The sequence below is a fragment of the Annulohypoxylon maeteangense genome, assembly GCF_022496945.1.
Source record: "Annulohypoxylon maeteangense strain CBS 123835 unplaced genomic scaffold GGS22scaffold_11, whole genome shotgun sequence".
Taxonomy (NCBI): Eukaryota; Fungi; Ascomycota; class Sordariomycetes; order Xylariales; family Hypoxylaceae; genus Annulohypoxylon; species Annulohypoxylon maeteangense.
The window spans coordinates 653,802-677,265 of NW_025953258.1; the positions used below are offsets into that span (position 1 = coordinate 653,802).

At 47.6% G+C, this 23,464-nt stretch overlaps 8 protein-coding genes across 8 annotated transcripts; 3 read left to right on the plus strand and 5 right to left on the minus strand.

The window, feature by feature from the left end:
• Positions 1-8: 8 nt before the first annotated feature.
• Positions 9-1,182, minus strand: GGS22DRAFT_26611 (uncharacterized protein). The gene has a single exon (XM_047966643.1). The coding sequence runs from the start codon at positions 1,065-1,067 to the stop codon at positions 48-50; it is 1,020 nt and encodes a 339-aa protein (XP_047817681.1). The 5' UTR covers positions 1,068-1,182; the 3' UTR covers positions 9-47.
• Positions 1,183-2,241: 1,059 nt separating this feature from the next.
• GGS22DRAFT_189819 (uncharacterized protein) lies at positions 2,242-3,036 on the plus strand (the record flags this gene model as incomplete). The annotated part of the gene is made up of 3 exons (XM_047964908.1): positions 2,242-2,350; positions 2,430-2,497; positions 2,560-3,036. 3 exons carry the CDS (start codon positions 2,242-2,244, stop codon positions 3,034-3,036), a joined length of 654 nt encoding a protein of 217 aa, XP_047817682.1.
• Positions 3,037-3,082: 46 nt separating this feature from the next.
• GGS22DRAFT_166232 (U3-containing 90S pre-ribosomal complex subunit-domain containing protein) lies at positions 3,083-4,436 on the minus strand. The gene is made up of 6 exons (XM_047961819.1): positions 4,098-4,436; positions 3,869-4,043; positions 3,772-3,817; positions 3,610-3,715; positions 3,328-3,548; positions 3,083-3,145 (listed from the first exon to the last, which is right to left on the minus strand). The coding sequence occupies exons 1-5, from the start codon at positions 4,363-4,365 to the stop codon at positions 3,367-3,369; spliced, it is 777 nt and encodes a 258-aa protein (XP_047817683.1). The 5' UTR covers positions 4,366-4,436; the 3' UTR covers positions 3,083-3,145; positions 3,328-3,366.
• Positions 4,437-4,630: 194 nt separating this feature from the next.
• Positions 4,631-6,639, plus strand: GGS22DRAFT_26640 (aspartyl-tRNA synthetase). Its single transcript, XM_047966645.1, has 2 exons — positions 4,631-5,863; positions 5,920-6,639. Exons 1-2 carry the CDS (start codon positions 4,808-4,810, stop codon positions 6,595-6,597), a joined length of 1,734 nt encoding a protein of 577 aa, XP_047817684.1. The 5' UTR covers positions 4,631-4,807; the 3' UTR covers positions 6,598-6,639.
• A 343-nt stretch (positions 6,640-6,982) lies between these two features.
• On the minus strand, positions 6,983-10,221 carry GGS22DRAFT_26635 (DUF1620-domain-containing protein). Its single transcript, XM_047966644.1, has 2 exons — positions 7,207-10,221; positions 6,983-7,149 (listed from the first exon to the last, which is right to left on the minus strand). The coding sequence occupies exons 1-2, from the start codon at positions 10,075-10,077 to the stop codon at positions 7,111-7,113; spliced, it is 2,910 nt and encodes a 969-aa protein (XP_047817685.1). The 5' UTR covers positions 10,078-10,221; the 3' UTR covers positions 6,983-7,110.
• Positions 10,222-10,718: 497 nt separating this feature from the next.
• GGS22DRAFT_26649 (uncharacterized protein) lies at positions 10,719-12,449 on the minus strand. The gene is made up of 6 exons (XM_047966646.1): positions 12,313-12,449; positions 12,033-12,168; positions 11,875-11,976; positions 11,743-11,818; positions 11,618-11,692; positions 10,719-11,565 (listed from the first exon to the last, which is right to left on the minus strand). The coding sequence occupies exons 1-6, from the start codon at positions 12,326-12,328 to the stop codon at positions 10,909-10,911; spliced, it is 1,062 nt and encodes a 353-aa protein (XP_047817686.1). The 5' UTR covers positions 12,329-12,449; the 3' UTR covers positions 10,719-10,908.
• Positions 12,450-13,277: 828 nt separating this feature from the next.
• Positions 13,278-21,244, minus strand: GGS22DRAFT_189824 (phosphatidyl inositol 3-kinase; the record flags this gene model as incomplete). The annotated part of the gene is made up of 12 exons (XM_047964909.1): positions 13,278-15,507; positions 15,556-16,039; positions 16,092-16,566; positions 16,616-17,845; positions 17,897-18,142; positions 18,203-18,682; positions 18,761-18,857; positions 18,912-19,076; positions 19,131-19,532; positions 19,587-19,861; positions 19,912-20,564; positions 20,623-21,244. The coding sequence occupies 12 exons, from the start codon at positions 21,242-21,244 to the stop codon at positions 13,278-13,280; spliced, it is 7,359 nt and encodes a 2,452-aa protein (XP_047817687.1).
• A 275-nt stretch (positions 21,245-21,519) lies between these two features.
• On the plus strand, positions 21,520-22,188 carry GGS22DRAFT_26657 (cytochrome c oxidase assembly protein COX16-domain-containing protein). The gene is made up of 2 exons (XM_047966647.1): positions 21,520-21,967; positions 22,053-22,188. The coding sequence occupies exons 1-2, from the start codon at positions 21,701-21,703 to the stop codon at positions 22,131-22,133; spliced, it is 348 nt and encodes a 115-aa protein (XP_047817688.1). The 5' UTR covers positions 21,520-21,700; the 3' UTR covers positions 22,134-22,188.
• The last annotated feature ends 1,276 nt before the right edge of the window (positions 22,189-23,464 follow it).

The following is a 23,464-nucleotide window of genomic DNA, read 5'->3' on the forward strand; positions in this document are numbered from 1 at the left end:
GTGGTAGTGGTGGTGGTCGAGGTGCTGTAGTAGAAAACTCCACTCCATCAAGCGCCGTGAACCCGTCTCCTACGACTCGGGTGAATAGCATCCTCGATGCTCCGTCCAGCAGGCCTCTTCTCCCCGTCCCCGTCCCGCGCGGCCTTCTCCCGCTCCTTCTCCGCCTTCGCCTCTAGCTCCGCCTCGATCCGTCGCGCCCGCTCCTCGTTCAGCTTCTCGTTCTTCGCCCGGATCTTCTCCTTCCGGTGCTCGGTGTTGCCGCCACCACCGGCTGTTAGCTCCACGTTTATCTTTCGCTCCTCCGGCGCGCGGCCGTCTTTTGAGGGCGCGCTGGTGAAGGTGCTGTGGTGCATTGTTTTTAGACACGTCTTCATGTGGTCGTATCCCCCGAACTCGACGAAGGCTATTCCCCGCGACTTCTTCGTTTTTTGGTCGTGGAGAAGACGCACGGAGGTCGGGTGCACGGCGCTGAAGTGCGCGGTTATTTGCGCGACTGTGGCGCTGTAGGGAAGGTTGCCGACGAAGACTATGAAGCGCGACTTTTTGCCGGTGGGTTGGGCGGGTTCTTCTTCGCCTTCGTCGGTGACGGGGGCTTCTTCGGCTGTGGTGGGTTCGTCGGTGGATTTCTTCTTCTCCTTCTTGTCTTTTTTGTCCTTTTTATCCTTCTTCTCCTTCTTTTCTTTCTTATCCTTCTTGCTCTTCTTGGATGGCTTTAAGGTCTCGGCTTCGTCTTCTACGGTGGTGGGAGCGGTCTCTGCGACGGGAGCTTCTTCAGAAGAGCCGTTGGCTTCGGGCGCAATAGTCTCTTCGGCGACATCCTCATTGTCGTCGGCGGGAGCACTGCGCTTGTGGGATTTGTCCTTCTTGGAGGACTTCTTGGACTTCTTTTCCTTTTTGCCTTCCTTATCTTTCTTTTCTTTCTTGTCTTTCTTGACCTTCTTCTCGACTCTTGGGGTGTCCTCGTCTGCGGCCTCGCTTATGCGTCTGCGCTTCTTGCTGGTGCTGTCGCTAGCAACCGCGGCGACGGCAGTGGGGTCTTCTTCCGACTTGCGCTTCTTGGAAGACATTTTGACTTTGGGTTTCTTTAAAGTTTAAGTGGGAATGAATTTTGGAATGGAAGGAAGTATCCGCAAGAGTACTTTTCGCAGATGTTGTATAATTGGGAAGTAATAGACCGCGATGGGCTAAGAAGATTTGAAGATAATCTCAAGAACGATGCAGACAGAAAATTTTAGTGGACCCCAGTGCGACCGGTTTTGCTAGCGTTATGGGGCCGGCGGATAGGTACTTCGGTACTTTTTATTAGCTTATTAACTTCTCTTAAATGCATTCATTGTTTAGATAATCATCTTTTAAAGGCATATCATGTCCGTTGACTAATTTCTTAGTAAGTCAGCGACAGTTCCAACTTACTAATATTTTACTTAATTCTGAACTCAGCAGCTTAGTAAGAAGAAACTCATACTCATTCTGCACAGGAGTTCCCAGCTGTTTATACTTCACCCAGCTTTTATGATCCCATATTTCTCCTATAAAGAGATGGCCGGTATAACAAGAGTCGAAGATAGAAAATAGGGGTTGCCTATTTAGAACCTCCTGTCACATCAATGTTGCTTGCTATCGGGCTAGAGTAATACAGGATAATGACACGATATATGATATAATACATCCATAGCAATTTATGTATACCACTGTTAAGATTTTACATAAATCTACTATATAGATGTGAGATAATTGTACTTGGCTCAAAAGCCACAGGTGCCAGCAATGCTGATGATAGGCTCATATAGTACCATACCATCGTACTTTCCAATATCTCAACATTTCACAGTGGAATTTCCTCCTTTACTTGAATCCTTGACAGTTACTACCTGTTCTAATTTGTTATTGTCAACAGGCCGTTCTTTCTTAGAGAAGTAGACAGTAGACCTGACGACTAGGTGCTTCAACTGACTTCAAAATCCTGCACCCCTTTCGTCTCCTTTTCACCTCAACAGACGCCATCAAATTCTCGATATACCACCCTCGTTTTTTTGGATTGCCAAAATATAAACATTCATTTTTGTGGATTGATCTTTTTGGTGATCATCCTTACTGTCTTCAACCCTCTCGCTTTGTAGGATTTATGGAATCTTCGAAAAAGCAGAAAACCCATAAAACAAGACACGACGGATATACGTGATATCAATAATTAACCCTCTTTTCGATTTTATTCGACTATTTTGGGGGTGTTAGGACGAAATGACGCCTGTCAAGATCCTGCTCGCGCGGGTTCTGTTCGCGAACCTGTTGCGATTCGCCGTGGGCATGGACAATAGTACGATTCCTAAGCCTTCCGTCGGACCACCAGGTAAATTCATCCTCGAGTCTCCTTTCGGGAATTAGTTCCGGAGCTGACATTTTTCGAGGTTGCGCTTCTCGTTGTATAGTCGACAGCATGTTCGTGACCCAGTGCCTCGACACAAGATGCCTCTGCAACCAAAAAGACTACCAGAAGGTCAGCCGCCTTTTCCGAGAAACATTTGGCTAACTGTAATTAGCTGACTGCTTCGCATATAGTCCCTCTTTCAGTGTCTTTATTCGCAATGCGACTCGAATCACTATGGCCCAGCTCTTAGCCATGCGATCTCGCTCTGCATGAGCCTCGGCGCTGAGATCTACATGGTGGCCCCAGTTACTGTCGACAACGAACTGTTGCGATCTCGTGAGGATGACTACCTCGCCGGTCGCGAAGTCGCAAACCTTCCTGGCATGCAATTGCGACAAGAAAGTATCGCCTTCGGAGAAACTACAACCGTCACAACCATGGTTACAGCTATCGTAACTGTGTCATACTCGCCGACCACGATCTCCCCAACCCCTACTGCATTCCTCGAGACGACTTCACTAGCCGTGGTATCGACTACATCCGTTAGCCGGCCATGGATCATCCCCGTCTCAAGGGCTCTTCGAATGGAGCCGTCGTACTTCGGATTGGTGGTATGGGTATGTGTAGTTGTCATAATGGATTATTGGGTGAATGGCTATTGGGGTTAGGCGAACATTATTGTTGGCTTTTTTATAATGCGGATATGGAACTCACTATTATGGATGGAATGAAGACGAATGTTAGTGTGTTAATGATCACCTGCATAAAGTAATCATGCTGGCAATTGTCTATAATATTAGCTAAACACAATTGATTCAACTATTCCTTATTTTGTGAGTATGTCAAGGGGGCGCGTCGCGGATGTGATGATAACTTGACTTATTATGGAATAGTCTATCGATTTCTTGGGTATCATGTGTGACCATCTTCATATATACATTCTCGAGGAAGGGCCTAACCTTTTATCTATAACCTGACCGCAACTCCATATTCTCTTCTTAATAGAATAGCAACTGTAAGCTTTTCTCGGGATCGGCGTATCGCTCCTTGAACTCGTGGCGCGCTAACCAGCGAGCTAGCGGCAGCATGGTCTCTTTCATATCCATGACGCCGCGCTTCTTCTGATCGATATGAGAGGCATCGACGACTAGACGCTCGAGCTTGTCTAATTTTAGGGCGGCTAGTTGGTTATTAGAATTGAATAAATACTTATGAGAAGGTGAATGGGAAAGGAGATTTACATTTATCGACTAGATCGGACAGTCGTACGGGCGTGCCTACAGCAATTCCCGTGCGGTGCTTCTCAAGGAATTGCACGCTTTCCTCAACCTTTATGTGCTTGGCGAACTGGGACAAGTGTTAGTTGATGGGGCCGAAATCTCTAAAAAGAATGAGTCTCATACCAGTTTCGCGATGGCGTTGGTTTTCGTCTGATATTTTCGAATGGATCTATAACTTGTCAGTAATTATGCTAGAAGGAGGTTGGATCGGAAGCCATACCTAACGAGATCCGCGGCTCTTAAGCCGGCACCAGTGACGATGAGAGTGTGAGGTGAACCATTCTGCTTTGGCGCCTCACCAAGCTTTTTCGGGTCTATGAATTTTTCTAGAAAATTGGGGAGATTGTCTAGAGTTCGTATCTCTTGAAATGACGTGGTATCTGTGATATAGCTTGCTGGGTTGTGAATTAGTTTAAACGTTCGAAACCGATAAAACGATGAGAATATACGTGATATGTCTAGTTGGCTGAGCTCAACGGGGCTTAAATCGGTCCCGAATCTCCTAATCTTCTTGGCAAGGTGATCGGCAAGTAATAAGTTGTCAACTAGAGAGATCTTCTTATTCACACCGGCGTCGAGGTCGAGATATTCCTCATCCTCTTCATAAGCAGTTGGCTTTCTTCGTTTCCGAGATCCGCTCTCATCGTCTTGGCGGCGTTTCTTGGATTTGGCTTTCGGCGCTGCTGGTCTTCTCTTTACTACTTTTCCTTCAGACATTATCGTAGCTGTGATATAGTATTCCGAATTTCTAAATTGAAATTTAATTTCAATTGGAGGGCGGTATAAAGTTGAGAGGTATGTGTTTGAGATGAAAATTGGTTGATGAGATTTGAGAGTGAAGAAGAAAATTCAGTTAAGCATTGACGATCTAGCTTATATGTGAATATGCGTTTATCCATTACCAATATGGGTATATTCAATTATTAGGTAATACAACCCCTCCACGCCGCAAGCCGCCGGAAAGTTGAAAATTGCCCCGCGTCACACGTTCGAAGTTGACCGGAAGAGTCACAACTTTCTCATTCTTGTCACCTATTCATCGTACGTTGCGCATCGCTCCTACGACATAAATAGGGGGTAATACGAAGTCATTGTCTTTCGTTTTCTTTTCAATTGAGTTCAATTTACTCTAATTCCCCTACAAGAACCGCACCACATCATGTCTGAAGCTCCAGTCGATCCAGCTCAGGCTTCGGGCGCTGTCCCTCCGGCCGATGATGAGTCTCCCGCCCAGTCCAAGAAGGGCGCAAAGAAGGCCGAAGCCAAGGCTAAGAAAGAAGCCGAGAAGGCACGAAAAGCTGCTGAAAGAGAAGCTGCCGCTGCTGCTCAAAAGGCTGCATCTGGTGGAAACGAAGATCTTGCCAAAGACAACTATGGCGATATTCACCATACTACTAGAGTCGCTGCCGACAAAGTACAACTCAAAAACTTAGGCGACGAGCATGTTGGAAAGACGGTGAAGCTACGAGCGTGGATTCAAAATGCCCGTATGCAGGGCGCCAAGATGGCGTTCGTTGAGCTGCGAGAAGAGCGAAACTGGACCATACAGGGTGTTGTTTCTGCCAGCGCCGAGGGAAAGCCAGTTAGCAAACAAATGGTTAAATGGGTTGGTGCTCTGCGACTAGAGAGCTTCGTTCTCGTCGAAGCTACTGTCCAGAAGCCTCTCGAGCCCGTTAAGAGCTGCCGTGTTAGCGACTACGAATTACATCCAACCAAGGTCTACCTAATTTCCCCCGGTCCCGAAGTTCTCCCTCTAGGTCTCAACGCCGCAAACCGTGCTATCGCCAGTTTCGACGATGAGGACCCCCAAGCACCCGCAGCAGCACCCGCCGAGGGCGTTGAGAACCTATCTATTGCCGATTCAGCTGCCGCGCCCTCAGCAAGCTTGTCCACGCATCTCAACAACCCGGCTATGCACAAGCGAGCACCCGTACAACAGGCGATTGCCGATGTCCGAATGACTGTAAGAAAACTTTTTAGCGAATACCTTGAGTCTAAGGACTTCGTCCAATTTGAACCTCCCTGCTTAATTGGCGCTGCTTCTGAGGGTGGCGCAAACGTCTTCTCCCTGCCATACTTCGACAAACAAGCCTTCCTTGCGCAATCGCCCCAATTCTACAAGCAATTCGAGATTGCCGGCGGCCGAAAGCGTGTTTACTGCATTGGACCCGTATTCAGAGCGGAGAACAGCAACACACCAAGACACATGACTGAGGTAACCAATTTTTATCATCCCATCTATTTATACAAATAGCTAACAGTATTTCACAGTTCACCGGTCTCGATCTGGAAATGGAAATCGAGGACCACTACCACGAGGTCCTACACATGATCGAAGGCGTCATGTTATACATCTTCCGCGGCCTACAAGAGCGCTGCAAAGACCAAATCGAACTCATCCGCGCCATCTACCCGTCCGAAGAATTCCTCCTCCCCGAGCCCGGCAAGGAAGTCCGCCTCACCTTCGCCGAAGGCCAAAAACTGCTCCGCGAAGAAGGACCCGAGGAATACCGCAACGTGTCAGACGACGAGGATATGAGCACGCCCCAAGAAAAAGCCCTCGGCGCCCTCGTGCGCAAGAAGTTCGGCACCGACTTCTACGTCCTTGATAAGTTCCCAGAGGGCGCTCGTCCGTTCTACACGATTGAGGACCCGGAGAACCCGAAGGTGACTAACGCGTACGATTTCTTCATGCGTGGCCAGGAGATCCTGTCGGGTGGCCAGCGTATCCATATCCCGGACCTACTAGAGGCTCGTCTACGTAAGAAGGGCATCGACCCTAAGAGCAATGGTATCAAAGAATACGTCGACGTGTTCAGGTCCGCGGGTGTGCCGCCGCATGGTGGAGGTGGTATTGGGTTGGACCGTGTGGTTGCATGGTACTTGAATTTGCCGAGCGTGCATCTCGCTAGTTATTACCCGCGAACGCCGAAGAGGTTGACGCCTTAGAGTTTCTTGGGTTGGGATAGAGAACTGATAGGGTTTTAAAGGGAATTGAAGGGGGACGGTTTTGCGTGCCCTGAATAGTGCCTCCTATGGAGAGGATGGGAGAAAAGAAGGGATCGAATGTGGTACGATAGAGATATAGATGATGCTCGATATGGTATGAAGAATAAAAGAAAGTTTCAGTATTGGCGGCTGATTTCCTGCTTTGTGACGAGATACGAAAGATATGCTGATGGAACGTGCATAGTTAATAGAATTCATAGGTAAAAGTCAATACGAAACATGGATTCGATACCCATCTACGAGCCAACCTCAACCGATTGACCCTCAAATACCTACTACCTCCTATGAAAAAATAGTATACATTACGACCTCGTTATCCCTATTCCCAGTCATATCTCCTTCCCCTGCTATCTATTTCTCATACCCCTTTTCCGATTCCTAGGCGAAATCTAACTGGTAGGTACCTATTTACCCCCGCTCGATATTTAACCCTATCATAATCGCGACGGTGATTTACATCTTCCACCTTGCATCGATCTGCTTCTTGCGAACCTGTGATTAATGAAACGTTAGCATAATCCCCTCTTATTTCTCTAGAAGATCACTTACCAAACCCCTCAACCCCCCAACCCCCAACACAAGCGCCACCACCGTGCCCAGCAACGCCAGCTTATTAAACCCCTTCCCTAAGACATCGAAAGCGAGACTCGGCGCGACCCTAGTCCCAAACACATCCACGCCGTAGGCAAAAACCAAGCACGTGCTCTCCAGAGCCGCAGGCGTGGTGATAATTTCCTTTACACCTAGCACTTCTCTCTGGTGTGTAATCTGCATCTGTGGGTTAAGTTCAATGGCGGGGAAGTACTTCGACAACCCCTCTTCCATTTCCGCGGGTGTTGGGTCGCGGCCTACGGGACGGCGGGGCTCGAGGGCGAGGCGGGGGATGCCGACGATGGAGCGGGATTCGGGGAGGTAGGCTAGGAGCTGTCTGCTCGTGATGCCCTGGCGGGTTTTGGTTACGGCGAGAGAGGTGATGGGGCTGGATAGGATAAATGTCTTGGATACGACGGAGGGGAGGTATGGGCCTGTGGGTGTATCGACCGGGTCTAGGGACGAGAAGTTAACTGCGTCGCCGAGGGGCCCGCGGTTGTTGGCTTCGTCTGATTCGTAGAGGTCGGATACGACGATTTGGTAGCCTTTAAGTTGCTGTGGTTGCGCGTCGCGGAGTTTGTATTGGCCGAAGAACGAGCAGAGGAACCAGTTCTCGGCTACGGCGCAGGTGATGTCTTTCGTTGGGTCGACGCCTTCGTATGTTGATGAGGTTAGGACTTGTCCGGATACTGTATCTAGGAGGTAGACCGTAAGCGAAGTTGCCTGTTCGTCAATTGCGGCAACTACAAGAGTGTTCGGGTTCAAGTACTTGTATTTGACAGTACGATCTCCTAGCACTCGGCCAATCGATGCAATCGGGTCGTGTTCAGAACGACTCGCCACTTCGACAATTTTCTGTCCAGTAGGGGGTGTGAAAATCCATGTTGGGACCTCGACAGCTAGCTCGCCCTTCGAGACAAACTTCACACCTCTGATTCCACCATCACTTGTTCTCGTAACAACAGTCTCCTTAGGGGCGAACGAACTCTGCACCTCAGCAATCTTTCCACCTTCGCCGATAGGCAACAGCCAAGGACCAGCATCGCTATCCACTAGAACAGCACTCTCAACCGATGGGAATAAGCCAACTGGTAACGACTCAATAGTCTTCCCAGTATCCGACTTGACAATGATGAATTCGCCCTGAGCACCGCGGACGGTGACAAGTCCCTTTGCATCATCGGCATAGATAGCCTTGACATCCCAAGGCTTGCTCCCAGGCGTTTCGTTCGCCGACTTGGACCAGACAATCCGTCCATGGTTTCCAGCATCAAGACCATACAGCTTACCACGCTTCGTCGCTAGAACAACAAGCTTGTTGAACCCAAAGCTGTCGCGCGAAAGTGTACCACTAAACGCGGAAGTCTCCGAGCCGAGAATGCTAGCGAAAAGCCGTTGGGGAATAGTCTGCAAGAACGCGGGCAAGTACTGCAATTCGTCGATATGACGAGTCAACCGGTGAACAAAAGCAGACCAGGGGTCGGTGTGCGCCTCAGCTTCCAAAGTCTTCGCTAAATCTTCCGACTCGGGAATCTCCGCCCACGTAGCAGCAACAGCGCCACTCAAACCTTCAGGTCGAGTCCAGGATACATCACCATTGACGATCTGAGACCAATCATCGGCATCCGTGACAACAACTGATCTCACAGCGTAGTTATCCTCCGCCTTCTTAATAACCTCAGAGACACAATGCACAGCAATAAGCTTCTCCGCCGTAGATTTCAAAGGCCAACGGCCTAAGATGCCGTGAGAAACAGATGAGGTGACGATAACCTCATCGGCAGTAACCCGAGTAAAGTAGACATTCGCATCAGACGAACTAGTAGAGAAAGCGCTTCCCCCCTCAAGCAACGGCAAGTCGTAAGCCTTAGTAATAGCATTACTCTTAAGATCGACGTGGAACACATCCGCCTTACTCCCCTTCGCAGTGCGGGTATGCACGAGGAAATGCGGCGACGAGCGCGTCGTATGCGGGGCATGAACCTCCACGCCCACAGCATCAGGTATAAGAGGAAATTCCTGCCTGTTCTTAGACCCAAGAACATTGACCTTGAGCTTCGTCAGGGTATTGTCCGTCCAAGCAACAACCGGGGCAGCGGAATTGGCGCCGACGAACTGCACGTCTTCCGGCTTCTGCACCTCGCCTTTCGTGCCGATAACGATCTCGTCGAGTTTCTTCCCAGTCAAGGTATCCAGGACAAGCACCTTTAGGTTATACGAGAGCAGCGATCCGTGTAGAGTAACAACAAACACCTTCTCGAGATTCGTGCTGACCTGCAGGGGCACATCGCCCGTGACCTCCCTGAACTCCCAAACCACGCGTCCCTCCGTCCCATCTATTCTCCGCGTGACAGTTGCACCGTCTTCTTGGTGTAGTGCTAGAACATCCTTGTGGTTATTCGCCGTCATCTCCATGACCTCCAAGTCCTTAACCTCGCCCCCGAAATCCAACGTCCACACATTACGTCCGCTGATAGCGTCCCAGGCATGCACAGAGCTGCCTAGCGCGCTAGCAAGCCACGTCTCGTCCTCTCCGGCTCGGAGATGGCCTCCTCCGTTCGTGATATTATTGCTTAGCAGCTGCCGCCACACGACGGCGCCATTGCCCGGGTTGACGGCGCCGAGGACGCCTAGGTCGCTGAGGGTGTATAGTAAGCTCGCTTTCTCTTGCGGTCTAGGGCGGTGGAAGAATGTGGTTTCGCGTTGGGGCACGCCGAGGAGCTCGTGGTGGTAGTCGATGTGGCCGACTTCGTCCTTGAAGACGGCGCGCACGGCTGCTGGTAGAGCTAGCAGTACCGCGATTGACAGCGTCTGCACCGGTATATGCATCTTTGGTAGATGCGCTGAGGTATCTCAACGCTATCGGATGGTGATTTGACCGAAAATATCGTGTTAAATGATCTCGGACATCGCGGTTCGTCTGGTCGTCTAGCTAAGATACCCGCTGTTTAGTTGCGAGTTGTAAGTTGTGAGTTGTCAGCTATCGATCGATCTTGGACGGGATTAGGGATCCACTATGATACAATGCTTACATAGGTACATGCATAGAACAGGTATATTACATCACCAAATTACGTAATGATATATGCGCATAATAGCTATATGCAGTAGTGAGGTAATAGAGCAACAATTAGCGCCAAATGTCTATTCAGGGGTGAGTTCACAAGATCACGATTCTCGAATCCCGATAGCACGGCCGTGTCATGTTCTGTATTCATCGCGAAGTGCAACTATGTAGGTACAGATCAGATACCAATCTTGACGTAACAGCAAGCATGTAAAGCATCAATTGGTATCTCTCGCAGCAAAAACTCCCATCTGCGCACTCCACCATCTTCTGAGATTACGGATACCATAAAAGCGAGAGAAGCGAGAAAAGGAAAACTCTCTCATCTCAATATTCCTCAATATTTCCGTGCAGACTCATAAACCTGCTAAATGAAAAAAGCACATGTAATCGTTGCCGAAGTCCCTTAACCAGAAGACTTCCGCGGTTTCCGATGTGAGAGTAGATGATGGATATGAAGGTTTTCAATGAGCTAGTCGGGACAACAGCCTCTCGCGCTGAACCGGAATAAAGCTAACGAAAACCTACAAACCTCATCGTTTCTACTCAATTTTTGTCGATAATCGTCATATCGTCGAATGGGAGCTAGTGATTTACGCCTTCTTGGGGCGGCCTCGAGTGCGTCCACGCTTAGGGGCGACGGGAGCTTCTACTTCCTCTTCCTCTCCCTCCTCATCTTTAGCTTCCTCTGGTTCTTCGGGTTCGACGACCTTAGCTTTAGCTTTACGGCCCTTTGCCTTAGGAGCTGGCTTCGGAGCGGGTTCCTCGTCTTCCTCGTCTTCATCAGCCGCGGCGACCTTAGCGGCCTTAGCCTTCGCCTTAGGGGCGCTCTTAGCCTTTGGCTTCGCCTTAGCCTTGGCTTTCGAAGGAGCAGCTTCTTCCTCTACCTGTTCCTCGTCGTCGCTGCCAGCCTCGATATCGTCGGCAGGAACCTCGGCTACCTTCTTGCTTGCAGCCTTCTTAGTAGAGGCTTTAGCAGCAGTCTTGGCAGTAGTCTTAGAGGTGTTCTTAGCGGAAGCCTTAGCCGATGATTTGGCAGGGGCTTTGGCCGGGGCGGCCTGGACCTCTGGCTCTTCCGCCTCTTCCTCATCTTCCTCGTCTGGGGGCGATGCGGCCTTGCGACTGCCCTTGGCCTTTTTCTTGGCGGGCTTAACATCTTCTTCATCCTCATCGTTGTCCTCGCCCTTCTTGCGACCACGCTTGGCAGACTTCTTCTTGGGAGCCTTAGGAGAGCCTTCACCCTCTTCGTCCTGTGGGAAGACGTGAGCACTAGATAAAACAAAAACTCCAAAATGTACTTACCTCATCTACGTTCTTCTTTGCCTTTTTGGCGCGCCCACGAATAGCCTTTTGGCCAGGCTTGTTGAATTCGGGGTCCTGTTGATAATCAGCTGAAGCTTCACGAGATAGACGTGATGATAACTTACACCCTTAAAATCATCGGGATCAATGTGGCCTTGAGTGATGACACGTCGAATCTTCTCCTGGATATCAGGATGAGATCTATGGGCGATATGTTAGTAGAAATAAAGAATATGGTATGATCTGGAAGTATTTACTCCAATTCATCGTAGCCATCAATCATGTCCCACTGAAAACCGCCATTGCCATCACTAATAGCTTCCTGGAGGTTGCTGATAGATAATCCAGAGACGCAGCCCCTACGAATTAGTTAGCGAAGCGATTCTCATGATTATTTAGAGTGATAATATCATACCAGTGTCGCCATTTGAACGAGCCATGGTCTTGCATCTCAACCCAACTGCCGAAGCGAAGATCACCTTTGGGAATCTTCGCCTGCTCAGCTTTGCATTGAGTATCTTGGCAACCAGCACGGGCGCTGGAAGCGAGCTCTAAAAATATGGTTAGTCATTGCTGCCTAGGAGATTGGATAGAAGATCTGTGCGACAACAGTGACGATGAAAGTTGCACTGTAGGATGTGACATGTCATGTTCGAGAAGGCTGGGAGGGAATGACGGTGAGAGTAAAAACCTACCAATTCGATAAGACATGCTGACTACGAGACTATTTCGAAAATAGACGCGCGAATGTTTGTGAGATTTGGAAAGTTGAGATGATGTTTAGGTTAGGGAAGGTGACAAAGAATTAGGTGGTGAGATGGCAATCCCTTTTTTTAGCAGTACACTGCGAGACGGAATCGGCTAGGTAGTTTAGAAACGATTCAATCAAAGCTGCTAGGGAAATTGTGATATGTTACCCAAGCGAACTTGATGAAATATTTCTTCAGGAATTTTTAATGATAATTCAGATGTAAATCATTAAATTCGAGTGGAAAAAGGGAAGAAAGAATGCGAGGGAGACGGGAGAAGAGAAGTTTAGATGTCGAGAAAAGATGGAAGAAGAGGGTCGTAAGAGTCGAGGTGAAATAATTGGAGAAGAAGTCGAGGGGTTGAAAATTGAAACGCGTGGGAGCGCGTACACTCCAACTGTCAACCTAGCAACTGCTAACGCTAATATTACAGGTAGGTAGTGCCTAATTTAGGCGGCAGTCGTAGTGCATAGTGGAGGTTAACTCGCTAAAAAATCAGCTGGACACCTAACGTACTTGCCGTCCACTATCGTACTAGCCTATTGGACCATACCATACCATACAGTACAGCCCTGGAGTACTGCGCCATTCGCACACCCCTGAATTCTGCCTGGAAAGAGACGATCGCCTACCTGAAAAAAACTCGATTTTCATGCATATCAAAATTTTCTTCTTGTTTGCCTGTCTCTCTCCCCTAGTTAGTACTCTGAACACATATCCCACCCTCAAGACGGTTATGTATATGCGTTTTTAAATTCGTTTTTGAAGAAAATAGCCCGTGTCAAAATAGTAAGTCATCATAACATCGTACTCGAGACAAAGTATGAACTATTTACTCGAACATCCAAACAAGTAGACATAACCATATGAATGATCCATTTCCAGTGACTCCCTAACGCCACTCTGTTCCTTCAGAGAAAAGGACACCATCCAATATACATAGCCGTCAGGTTCTTTGGGTTGACCGCCTGTTTGATCAGTTCTTCCACTTGTCCTTCAACTCCCAGTGGGATGCTTTCGTCTGGTAGCAAACCCCGTACCTTCCTCTTGATACTATCCACAACGCTCTGTGGATTGAGCTTGACTACTTCATTCTTCTTACGCTTGTCTCGTTGTAGGTCCAGTGTCGGGTCGTAGATGAACGCTTCTAGAATCGTCATTAGTGTTTCCTCTTGCTGCCTCAAAATGCTCAATGTTAACTCCGAGCATTGTCTGAATGGTCCTTCATATCCGTAGATACCCATAGCTGCTACCATGTTGTGAGTTAAGCGGAATGGTACTCGCTCGGGTTGCGCGAATGTGAGGCCCTTGTCGAAGAGGCAGTTGAAATCCACATGAAAAACGCCGCCATTGCCTTCTTCGAGAAGCACGTTCTCGCCGTGGCGATCACCAAGCCCCAAGATCGTACCAACCATTGACATGACAGCACACGATCTCGTATACCTAAGTCGGGCTGCGAACCAGGCCGAAGGGTTCGGGAATTGCGCAATGAACCAATTAGGTAGCACTGGTGGGAACATCCCGATTACCCTTTCCGAGAAGATCGCAGTATTCTTGTCTCCCGAGGCGGCATCCTTCATCATCTGTGCGAGATGTTGATAATTAGGCACAATCCCGCGAGATCGATAGATATTAAGTAGAATATCCCGGAGTGTTTTAAGTCCGTCAACCCACTCGATGATACCGCACTCCTCGTTCAGCGGCGTGACAGCATAAGTTTTAATGTAAAGCTGTCTCCTACTAGACTCGGCATCTCGTTTCAATGATCGGTTGATCATCCCGTTAAACTCCATAAGACGTTGATCTGTGCGGAGATCGTCCTTTGGTTTGATCAAGAGGCCGTAGTTCACTCCGTTGGATCCGCGAGCCGTAAGCTTTCGAGGCTTAGCTAGGGAGCCCAGCACTAAAACATGGTCCAAAAATGACTGGACTAGGATGACATCTCGAGAAAACGCTTTGTGCTTCTTGACGTTGTCCGTGAGAGTAGGGAGCGTGGCTGTAAGACAGATCTCGATTGGGACGACAAGGGGACATGGCGTGCATTTGTGGTTAAAATTCAGATCTCGGGTGATGCTTGCTGTTGTCGTTCTATTGCTCTGGAAATCCCCGTTATTGCAAGCAAGGAGGAGCTGCTCTGCCAGCTTCTCACCCATGCGCAGTAGGGTCTTCAATTCCATCGATCCACTTTCTACCTTCTTACTCCTATCTCTGATCTTCTGCATCATCCGATGGCCACGTGCTCTCCGTTCTGGATTAGTTTGTCGAGAAGTCGTGGCGGCAAATAAGCTCCATAAAGCCTGTCGCGGATGGGCTTCGACAACTCTGAATATGATTTCCTCGAGTAGCATGAAGACCTCCATGTTAGGATGCGCGATACGAGCCACAAGTTGAGGTAGGGCCGTGTAGAAAATATACGCAGGTAGTCGAAAAATGCATTTGTTGAGGTATTTGTGCAGTGATTCAAGCTGTATCTTACGACGATGATGAAGCTCTTTCGAAAGCGAAATTTTGCCTTCTGGTGCTTTGTTGACTTGGGCACCAAGCTCAAGCCAGAGAGTCAAGACTCTGGGAAGGGTCTGATAGAGGTATTTGACTCCGTAGTTTAATGATCTCATGTAGTTCTCGATCACGAGTTTAGCCGTCTCCCCAGTCAGGTATTCGTCGCTCTGGTCGTCCGGCTTTAACGTTCTTTCGGATTCGAGTACTTTTTTATAATGTCGGCCGAGATAATAGTGGCCCTTTTCCCACGTGCCGTAGTTTTTTGGGACACTCCGGTAATGCTCTCGTAGTGCGGTTGCATGCGTCTGGCCTGCACTATCAAGCCATTTTGCGAGAAGCAATTGAGCACGCGCAGTCAACATATTCTGCTGTGATTCAAGATTCTTCTCGGATGACTCGTGTTCCATAAAGCTCTGGCTCGTGAATGCTTTGCTGTCGATGGCGCTTTTGAGGGTTTGTATAGCCTTTCTGTTATGTCCTTCTTTCCATAGTAACCGGGCATTTTCGATGGTCGCGGAATCGTCGCCAAGCTGAGAGGCATGGAGTACCGCATTGAATGATTGATGCGTAGAATTCGTCTTTCTTGCTAGTCGAGCACTAGACAGCCAAAGGGCCGATATATCAAAATCACCAAATCTTGGTCTAATTGAATTAGTTTTTTGGTGGCTGATGTGAGATTAGATAACTTACCGCATCAGCTCCATGGCTGCGCGCCGTATGCTTAACACGAACTGCTTATCGTTGACATACGATCCGAGAACTTCAAGGCGTCTATTGAGTGTCTTTAAAACCTCTTGGGGGTGTTGATTACCATCGTTGTTAATACCAGCAATCAATTCCAGATCGGTTAATACGTGGCATTTTAACATCGGCTCGTGGCAAGCTTGCAAAGACGACGTAATTGAGAAGTTCATAGAGGCGTTGACTCTGTCTCTCAAAATTCTCATTTCATCGACGAAGGCTTTGGTCCAACCCTTTCTCAAGTAAAGGAGAGCTTGTGCAATGGAAACGTTGAAGTTTTCTGTCCGGTCTCCCTGATACTTCGTAATGAATTTTTCCATGGTCCGCCATCTTCCTGTCGCCCAAGAAGCTTCGACAGCATAGGGAACTATCCGATTAATTGTCGCGACACCAGTATGCTTCTCGATACCTTCGACATAGTTTAAGAGAACGTCTATAACATCTGTTAGCACTCCATACGAGCACGTAAGCGGATAAGTACGAACCGTGTTGTCCCGATTCCTTGAGACAGGTCAGAAGATCGATCTGAATTTCGACATTATCAGGATCCTCCGCCAACTTGATCTCATACCAAGTCTGTGCTGCTGCCCATCGCCCGGCTTTTCGGTGACTCAGAACCTGTTGATTGACGTCGAGTACATGTAGGTGTGCAGATATACCCTCCAGTCCATCCGGCTCATCTATTTGGGTATATATGTCTTGGAGTCTTTGAAGTAGTCGGTCTCTCTCCTCAGTGCCTGTCTTCTCTTCATCTACTTGACGAATGTGTCGCTCGAGATGAAATAAGGCTCGCGCGTAAGCTTTACAGTCAACAGCTCGTTGCGAAATTAATTCAGCAGGGATAGAGTCAAGCAAGCCTTGCAGCATCTCCATTGCCGCCACGTCCCGAGGACCAAGGTTACCCCCGGCCCTCTTCAGCTGCAGCCAGCGCATGGCATAGTCAATGAATCGAAACACAGCCTGTTATGGTCAGTACGAAGTGCATTAAAAGAAGATAGTTGTACTTTACCTCACAATACAATTTTTGGTTTTCCCTCTCTTCGTAACTTGAATTATCTGGCACTTCATGCCGGAGCACATTGAGCAATTCATTTAGCACATTTAAGCGCTGCTCTTTCGTAGTATCTTCACCGACCACGATGTGAAGAGTTACGTATGGAAAAAGAAATTCCACAGTGGACAGATCTTTGATCCGAATAACTCGGCATAGAGGCTCAAAAATGAGTTCGGCAAATGGAGCTTGCGGTTTACGCATAAGGTCGAGAGTAAAGCTCCGCATCCAGTTGGCATATCTCGTTTTACCAGGCCTGAAGATTGGGTATTCCGTCTGCTGTGGCGCCATTGGTTGGACAACGTATCTTGAAGTCAGAAAAGGTATTAGCACCTCCCGAGCAGTCACGGACATCGAGAGCCATTTTCGATAGATAGGGGCTGCATCTTTTGACCCCTCCATTTGCACCGCAACCTTGATGTCGGCCCTTTCAAGAAGCTCTTGCATAGCATATGAGAGGAAGCCTTGTAGCTTCGTATCAGTTGCAGAGAGGAACGACTTGACAAGCACCTCCTCTAGTAAATAGACCACAAAGTCAGTAGTCTCTTCCGAATGCTCGAAGTTGCTTTTGACGACCATCTGTCTTTCGGCGCGAACCGTCTCTACGCGGTTTGGATCGAGACAGCCCACTAAACCTAAACATTGAATACAGAGGTCGCTAATTTCACCATGAATGCCGTTAAATCTCGACGAGCAATCAAGAAGTGAGCGAGCGAGAGTAGATACAACCGAGTCGGGCTGTTCGCTTACGGCAGATGCTTGTAGGTATTCTTGCTGTCTCTGCAAATAGGATGCAAGCTCCCTCAAAGCAAGCAGGACAACTCCGTCGTTTTCATGACTTATTCTTTCTGCCAGCAAAGAGAACGCTGTTCTGCTATCGACGGGCTGACGAAGTTTGCTGAGTTTCCCTTCTATATCGGATAGATAATTAATGTGGCTGAAAGACGGTAGCTTGCTTATAGTTGCTTCCAAGAAAGAACCCTCCTTTTCTAACAGAGATTCGATCAAATCTCGGGAACGTTTCTGCGTTTCTTCATCAAACGAAGACCAATAATGGCTGATAAGGAAAAACGTCGTTTCGATGAGAGCTTCGACATCCTCTAGGTAAAGGAGCATGGTAGCCCAACATGAAAAAGCCGCAGAGCGAAGATCATCGTATAACATGGCCGCCTGAAGACAAGCGGAAATCTACGGCAAAATCAGCATGCATTGAACATAGCGTCAAGCCGATAACCTTACCTGCGGTCGGGCAATACGAATATAGTGTTTCCCTATCCGAATCATCTCCTCCATGGCTTTTATGTGGCGTTTACGCTCCTGTGATGGGGTCCTATTTGATACGTCGTTGATAGCTTGGGTTAGCCCAGCCATTAGGGCTAGAGCGTACCTCTGTAGAAAGGGGCCTGATGCGTGAACCTTTTTCGATTTTAATTCCCCACTTCCTTTCAACATTAAGCTTGCTACCTTATTCAGCACACCAAAAATCTAACGAAGAAAAAAATCAGAATCCTGTTGAAGATAAAGAATGTTGCGTCATTCACTTACATGGGTTTTGCGGTCTTCATCAGCATCGCCTGCTGCTTTCAGAAGCTCCAAGGTAGTCCCGATAGGCTCTATTCGCAATAGTTCTAGAAGACCCCCTGATTGGTTAAGATGAGGAGAGATATTTCCCAGCAAGTCCATACAATATTGCTGAATATCAGGGGCGTCCTGAGTTAGCAGAAGAGCTAATATTGGGCCTAGATTACTCTCGTCGAGGCAAGGACGCCATATTTCTTCCTCGTTTCTAGCTTCGGCGATTCTCTGAATGACATCTCGTTTTTTCGTGAGTACAAGCCAGGGCAAGGCATATTTTTGCAAGTAAAGCAGCAATTCCGCAATAGTCATATCTAGCAACTCTGCCAGTAATCGAGTCAGCTTCGGTCGAGAAGTAAGGTCCTTTGTTGCCGAGAATGCTAAAAATCTCCAAAATGGTTCAAAAAACTGCCGTGTGGTCATGCCTCGAGAGCGGGCAAGTTTCACTATCTACATGGCGTGAGCATTCTGGGTAAAGTAGGTAGAGTAGGTAGAGTAGGGGAAAAAATGGCAAGTAGACATTCGTACCTCGGCAAACGCAGCCGCTGACGTGATTATACTTTCAGAGCCAAGATATTCAACAAGTTTTACCAGTACCAGATTCAACTGGTCATCAAATATAACACTAACATAAATTCTCAGCAAATGCTTGTCTATGATATCAGGGGTCTAAACTTACCTTCCGACATGAGACCAAGCTAAGATACAGGTCTCCGTTAGCTGAGGTAAGGCTTGCTCTGAGAGTGAACGAAGTATGCTAAGAACATTCGCTCGATTTTTTTGCACGATCTTTGAAGTAGCGCCCGACTGATTCTGTCCAGATAAGAACGTTGCGACGGTACGTCTATAAATTCGTTAGATGTATTAAGTTATTGGTGTGTTCTCGAAGCCAACTCACCCAGAAGCAATGCGGAGCTCTCTGACGGAACTCTGAAGTGACTTTAAGCACCACTGTGCAATCACAGAAACCTCTATGTCCAGGAATTCGGAGTCGATACAATGTTTTGCAATGCGTCTTATAGCAGTCATCGCAGTTACACGTGGCTTTCGCGATTCAAGAAAGACAGGTAATTGAACCAGGGAAGCGAATATCTCTTGAATTGCTCGTTTCGCCACAAGGTCTAGGCAGAGTGGTGCGTGATTTGGGCTCTGAGTCTGACAATGCCGGCAGTCGAGCCACATGGTTCCATCATCCTCTTTACCATGAATCGAAAGAGTGTCATCCGCAGCACAGCAGACGTACCCGAGAAGGCTAATAATTCGACACACTTCAGCTTCGGGAAGTTTCTGGAATTTATTTCTGTCATTGTGAGTAACTATCAAAAACTCGATGTCTGACAATTGATCCACGTACTCTAATACAGCTTTCAAATCAACAAAATTCGTTCCAGGATCCGTCCCTAAGAGGTGGTGAAGCTGCGTGGTTACTGTCCGAAGCGACGACAGATTGGCCGACACCTTCCTGCGTTTTGATTGTCGTTCTGCGTCTGTAACGTCATTAGGTTCCATATTCAGCCTATTGACCTGCTGGCGAAGGCCTTCGTCCGAAAACTTGTCAGGCCGTATCTCGGCACCTAATGACGTAGGCACAGGATCAGTGACAACTTTTCGGAGAAGCTCTAGACATCTCTAATCCCACGTTAGTAGTAGTCCCTCTCTCGTGTGAGCGCAATACTTACCCAAAAATCGGTCTCGGCTATATGAGCTTCACTACCTATGATCGGTTTCTCTAACGCGGGGATCAGTTGCGACGTGACGAGGCGTGAGATTGGTTTTGAGTGTAGGCAAGACTTAGCCACTCTAGCCAGAGATAGGCAAAGTAATTTGTAGTCCGAGTTCCCTTGCCCATCGGCTATGAGAACCCCTAAAGATTGAGTCGACATTTCCATGCAGAGGAGGACCAATGAAGTTGACACTTTTTGCTCGACACAGGAATCAACGCTGCTTGCAGCTTCAAGTACGTCAAGAAATTGCAAGCTGTTCTCTAAGAATAGAGGCAGGATACCAGGCAACGTGGACCGCCATTGAACCTGGGTTTCGTGGAGGTGAAAGTACGCATCAAAAAGCCATGGAATGTACTCTTGGAAAGAGGACACGATGTCAAATTCCGAAGAGTGATGCAGCAAAGGCATTGCCATGATCGACAAGAGACCAGACGCATGGTGCAGAGCATGCGATGCTAATGCTATATCGTATGTGCATTGCTGTAGAAGTGGCTTTAGCTCACCATCGGCGATCGACGCTAGGAACCAATCTGGAGGCAGCTGTAATTGAACAGGAACATCTCGGTTTGCAGAAGGAGACTTTAGCTCTTTGAAGTAGTTAATTATAGCTTCGTAATTCGTCAGCTGAATATCCATCTCACGAAGAGATAACGATCACACACATACCGTTAAAGCTTGATCTAAAATATGCAAGAAACTGTGGTAAAAGCGACCACTGGCTTCCCGTACGGGATGCTATAAGCAGTACATCACGAAAAAATAGGTCGATCTCATCTCTCAGGTCAGTGCAATAACCACTGCCAAGCATCTTCAGGACTTTTGGAAAGATCCATAACCAAAGAGGTTCATCCCCCCTAAAGAGGAACAAGCCCGGTTCGGATTTAGCAGAAAGGACATCCGGAGTCTCTCTAATAGTGATTTTGAGAAAGTCGACAGCTCTTGACGCATCTGCGCGTAGCTGAATCCTGTCGGCAAAGGGGTCATCCCACCTTAAAGTCTCCAGAACGACTCGAGTATATACATAAATCAACATATGGTTGTGCTCCATTCGTTCTTTTGGAGTTTTCAATATATCGGGTTGATTCTTAACCTCCTCGATGATTCCGAAGAATCTCTTTAGCTCGGCTGTCTCATCCGGCCGAGAGGAACGCGTCGAAGCCGAGATGTTTTCTACTAATTGAGCTGCCAGAGTGGACGGTGGTGGGCCATTGCTGTTACCATTTAGAGAGCCATTTGCAAAAGTCTCACGGCCATTCGGTCCGGCTATTCCATGGGACGTGGGAGCCATAGCTTTGTGATCATTACCTATGATCGGTATATTTCGGACGAAAGAAGAAGCGGGAAACTTTCGGATGAGAAGTTAGCAGCGCGTTTGACGCGAATTAAGTTGTCGCGAAGTCATGTGATTCCAATCTAATCAATTTAAATCGCACACCAAAGAGAAATTTTGGCACTGGCCAATCGGTAGCATTCGGAACAATGTGGGTCTTAACGGCCAGACCCGGCCTCCAGGTACCTAAGTACCCCTGTCTAGAACGATTACGACGGCGCATTTACGATTGATGTCATGCGATATTCTTACATCTACATTTATATCTACATCTACATCGTCGTCATCCCGCCTCGGTTCCAATGCCACCATAAGCAATCAACATCAGCTTTTCCCCATAAATTGCCGAAACCAAAACTCAGCAACCGATATCAAGTTCGATAACTCCAACGAGAGTCGTCCGATCCCTTCGCGATGGGAGTATTTCAAGCCAAGAAATTTCGAGGTAGTAGTGATACCGGTACATTCGCAGCAAAATATCGCATATGGATGGCAAAACGTCCCTTTTTACTATTCGGACTACCATTCATGACCGTCATCGTAGCAGGTTCCTTCGTGCTGACACCTGCCACGGCTATACGATACGAAAAACATGATCGACGAGTGAGACAATTGACTCGGGAAGAGGAATTAGGAATCAGCAAATCAGCTCGGAGAGTGAATATGAAAGATGAATACTATGTAAGCATCCTATTTATTAAGCTTGCATATAATCTTGTACAGCGCATATTTAAATCCCTATACTAATACAGGCGTGCGTAAACAGAGGCTAGCTGCGAAAGACATCGATAACTGGGAGCAGCAACGAGTGAAAAGACTTCCGGGTGAGCATGATGGCGTCCTATAAAGAGTGAAATCTAGAATCGGAATGAACCTTCAAATTGCTCGACCAAACTCTAGGTGATCCGCATCACGAAGATCCTCAGTCCGAATCGTCGGAACAATATATTTAGCCCGCTAACGGGTATAACTTTGCGAATAACGGGAAGTTAGATTGGTGCCCATACATGAAAATGGGACCATCGGTTTATATTTTCGGGACATCATCTTTAATCCGGATGTCAACGCATCAAGAAACAGAACGTGCGGGATTCCGCGATTCGATTGAACCCCTGAAAACATCGTTACTCAATGCGATATTAAAATATCTACTCGGCTGTACTTAAGTCTTCAGCAATGTGTTCTCCACCTATGTAGGTAGTTTGACACCTAGATAAACTGAACATGGACGTCATTAAGGTTCAGATACTTTGTTCCTCCTTGCTCTCCGGCGCCGAGGTGATTTGGAGGGACATGCATAAATTGCTGACGATAGACCTGTGATACAGAGTTCGAGGCATACGCAATACATTCAATAATGCTATCGAATACCCAAGCAGGAGAATCTATGGTCCTACCGAATTAGGCTGTCATTATGATCACTTTTTAAGAGTATCTTGACGATTGGAGTTGGTAATGTCCTTTACCTAGAGCATAAGATTATTGTTTTAAACTGCTGGTTCGAGGAAATCCAAGACACTAAAGCACTTCAGGGGTTCTAGATCTAAGTAGGTTCCATCTGTTCTCCGATTACATTCATCCTAGCTTCCTAGGTACCTAAATAAACATTTAGGTCGTTGTATTGGGCTTGAAATAGAATTTGACATTAGGGAACACTGCATACATCTCTACCACCAATACTCTCTTCAAGTTGGGATAACCGTTTTAAGTAGATCCGCCTCAGTACCGACTTGACTCGTACCTCTCTTTTATAAGTAGTCTATTTATTTATAAGCATCATTTAAGGTTATCGGTTAGAAATTCGGCATCCAATTATGCAGATCAGACGCTTAGCCCTACGAAGCTTACGAGCCGGTCTAAGTTGGCGAGCTCCCCGTTGGGTAAAGCATCTAACCTGCCGACTTACTCGAACATCGATATCTCACTTGCTTTCGGAAGCTAAGGAAGAATGAAATAGAGGAAGGATAAATGAAACTCCAACCAACTAAGAGCTGCCAAGGTAACGACGCAGATCCAATAATGTGATAAGAGTCGTGTCCTTAAGTTACATACAGAAGAAGTGAGTGCATATTCCACAACAGGTGACATCAGCGCAGATTACTCAGCGATACTCCTGAAACTCCCTTGGAATATTGACAGCCAGTGCTGCACCCGACGTAACATTACATACCTGGGCAC

Excerpts from the sequence above, each read along its gene's own strand:
- GGS22DRAFT_26649 (XM_047966646.1), bottom strand. Across the intron at positions 11,977-12,032 it reads TCGTTCAAATGGCGACACTG|GGGCTGCGTCTCTGGATTAT; the intron begins GTATGATATTAT and ends ACTAATTCGTAG. Across the intron at positions 11,566-11,617 it reads CAAAGAAGAACGTAGATGAG|GACGAAGAGGGTGAAGGCTC; the intron begins GTAAGTACATTT and ends GTCTTCCCACAG.
- GGS22DRAFT_26640 (XM_047966645.1), top strand. The coding sequence starts at position 4,808 with ATGTCTGAAGCTCCAGTCGATCCAGCTCAGGCTTCGGGCGCTGTCCCT. Across the intron at positions 5,864-5,919 it reads CACCAAGACACATGACTGAG|TTCACCGGTCTCGATCTGGA; the intron begins GTAACCAATTTT and ends AGTATTTCACAG.
- GGS22DRAFT_26611 (XM_047966643.1), bottom strand. The coding sequence starts at position 1,067 with ATGTCTTCCAAGAAGCGCAAGTCGGAAGAAGACCCCACTGCCGTCGCC.
- GGS22DRAFT_166232 (XM_047961819.1), bottom strand. The coding sequence starts at position 4,365 with ATGTCTGAAGGAAAAGTAGTAAAGAGAAGACCAGCAGCGCCGAAAGCC. Across the intron at positions 4,044-4,097 it reads CAGCCAACTAGACATATCAC|CAAGCTATATCACAGATACC; the intron begins GTATATTCTCAT and ends TTCACAACCCAG. Across the intron at positions 3,716-3,771 it reads CCAACGCCATCGCGAAACTG|TTCGCCAAGCACATAAAGGT; the intron begins GTATGAGACTCA and ends CACTTGTCCCAG.
- GGS22DRAFT_26635 (XM_047966644.1), bottom strand. The coding sequence starts at position 10,077 with ATGCATATACCGGTGCAGACGCTGTCAATCGCGGTACTGCTAGCTCTA. Across the intron at positions 7,150-7,206 it reads TTGGGGGGTTGAGGGGTTTG|GTTCGCAAGAAGCAGATCGA; the intron begins GTAAGTGATCTT and ends CATTAATCACAG.
- GGS22DRAFT_26657 (XM_047966647.1), top strand. The coding sequence starts at position 21,701 with ATGGGAGTATTTCAAGCCAAGAAATTTCGAGGTAGTAGTGATACCGGT. Across the intron at positions 21,968-22,052 it reads ATATGAAAGATGAATACTAT|AGGCTAGCTGCGAAAGACAT; the intron begins GTAAGCATCCTA and ends GTGCGTAAACAG.